At 56.7% G+C, this 1,809-nt stretch overlaps 1 protein-coding gene across 1 annotated transcript in view; it reads left to right on the top strand.

Moving 5' to 3' along the window:
* Window positions 1-1,545: 1,545 nt before the first annotated feature.
* Window positions 1,546-1,809, top strand: part of LOC104461669 (ankyrin repeat and fibronectin type-III domain-containing protein 1-like) — a gene marked incomplete at its 5' end in the record, with an annotated part of 42,829 nt that continues 42,565 nt past the window's right edge. Inside the window, one exon of the mRNA XM_010073330.1 lies at window positions 1,546-1,674. Coding sequence (XP_010071632.1) covers window positions 1,546-1,674 — 129 coding nt within the window. The remainder of the gene's footprint in view (window positions 1,675-1,809) is intronic.

The raw sequence follows: 1,809 nt of genomic DNA, 5'->3' as shown, positions 1-1,809 counted from the left end.
TTCTTGTTGGGTTGCTTTTAAGGCAAACCTCATCCTTTACATCAAAGTAGTATTTCTTCTCAAGAATGTAAAGAATGACCCTGGAAGGTCTGAGCGGCTCTTTCCCGGCGGTGAGCGGAGAGACGAGAGCCTTCTCCAGAAAGCTGTCTCCACCCTGTCCCCAGCAACAGCAATTCATAAGCTGAAAAATAAATCAATAACCAGAGTTAATGAAATGAAGATGTCTGTGTTTAAAATGTATCAGGAAAAAAACTGTTAGCTCGTCGGCGTTGGCTTAATTATTGTGAGGAAAGGCGGGGAGCTCTTGTTTCTGAGAAATACCTTCTTTTTTTCTTTCTTTTTTTGGAGGTATTTTGTTTGGTCGAAGCTTGTCAGGACTTGAGAAGAGAGAAGGATTGGCTTTAGCAATGTGTGTAGCTTCAAAGTCTCCCCCCAGGTCTGTCCCTTGTCTCCTGGGATCTCTGTCAAATGGCTCCTGTCCCCTTCACTGACCAGCCCGGGGCTGGCTGAGCGGCGTGAGCAGATCGTGGTGGCACAGGACCAAAGGAGGAAGAGAGGCAGCGGCCGTGCCGGTGTGCATGGCAGGGCCGGCAAACCGCACCAGTGCCACCAGCATGGTTGTGTGCCCAAGCCAGGGTGACCCAGCTCCCCAGGCTGCTCCCCCCTTGCTCCCACCTCTGCTCCCGGTGAATCAGCAGCAAGGGATGGGTTGTGGCGCTGGATTCGGCTGCAAGCCGGGGGTGCCTGCCCTTGGCACAGCAGGCACTGGAGTCACTGCATGCCGTGGGCTTGGAGATGGGGTAGTTGTGCCTGGGGCCAGCAGTTCTCTTCTGGAGACCTGAGAGCCTGGGGATGCTCTTCTCCCTGGTCACAGGAGCTGGGAGTGACGGTGGAGCATCCTGCCTGGTGGCACGGGGCTTTGGCAATGCAGACAGGTCCTGCGGCTGAACCCGTTTGCTCACAGGCATTTGTTTCCTCCTCTGAAACATCCCCAGTGTGGGTAGATTTCCATTTTCTCTTATCAGGAAAGCCATCCCACTGTTTGAGAGCCCTGGCCAGGAGCCACAGGGGCTCTGTGGCTTCTCGGAAGGAGCATGCGGCTGTGGACGAGGTCCACTTTGCTTCTCTCTGCTTCCCTGGCTGCCTGACCCCTCCCGGGCAGGTGCTGGAGGAGGTAGAAACAGCCGCATTTCTCCAGCCTTGGCCATCACAGTTGGCATTTGGGCAGAAGCATACAACCTAGGGAGGTGATTTTGCTGCAGCAGGAGCAGGACGCAGTGCTAACTCAGCCTGCCGGGCTCGCCGCTTTGGTTTCGCTAATAGCACTCCATGGACCTGTGCTGGTCCTGGCTTGCTGAAGCGATGCTAAACTTGCTGCTGCTCTGCTCCTTTCCCCCGAAGGTGGTGCTGCCCCATGCTGGTGCCGCTGACCCTCCCAGACCCCTCCTTTCAGCTCCGAGCATCACCTGGCTCCGTGCCGTGGAGCTGCCGCTGGGAGCCGGGGTGCTTCCGTGACATTAACGCCTTTCCTCTCCCCTTCCCCAGGTCGGAAAGCAGCCTCTCTAGATTTGCCCACCGCTTGTCGGTTAAGCAGAAGCAGGAGAAGAGAAGGAAAGCTGAGTATGCCTCGGCTGAGCTGTCTGCCTTCCGGCCCAGGTCTCTGAGCATTGAATGGTAAGAGCTGCAGGACAGGGCTGGGGGAAAGGAGCTCCTGCCTCTCCAGTCCCCCTCCTGTCCCCTGTCCCCACCGCTGCCACTCTCTGTCCCTGTCCAAGCAATGTTCCGTGGGGACAGCACCCCTTCAAACCC

This window comes from Pterocles gutturalis, unplaced genomic scaffold, assembly GCF_000699245.1.
Source record: "Pterocles gutturalis isolate BGI_N339 unplaced genomic scaffold, ASM69924v1 scaffold11177, whole genome shotgun sequence".
In the NCBI taxonomy this organism is placed as follows: Eukaryota; Metazoa; Chordata; class Aves; order Pterocliformes; family Pteroclidae; genus Pterocles; species Pterocles gutturalis.
Note: the sequence above shows the minus strand (reverse complement) of the source record. Positions and strands in the feature narration are given on the sequence as shown.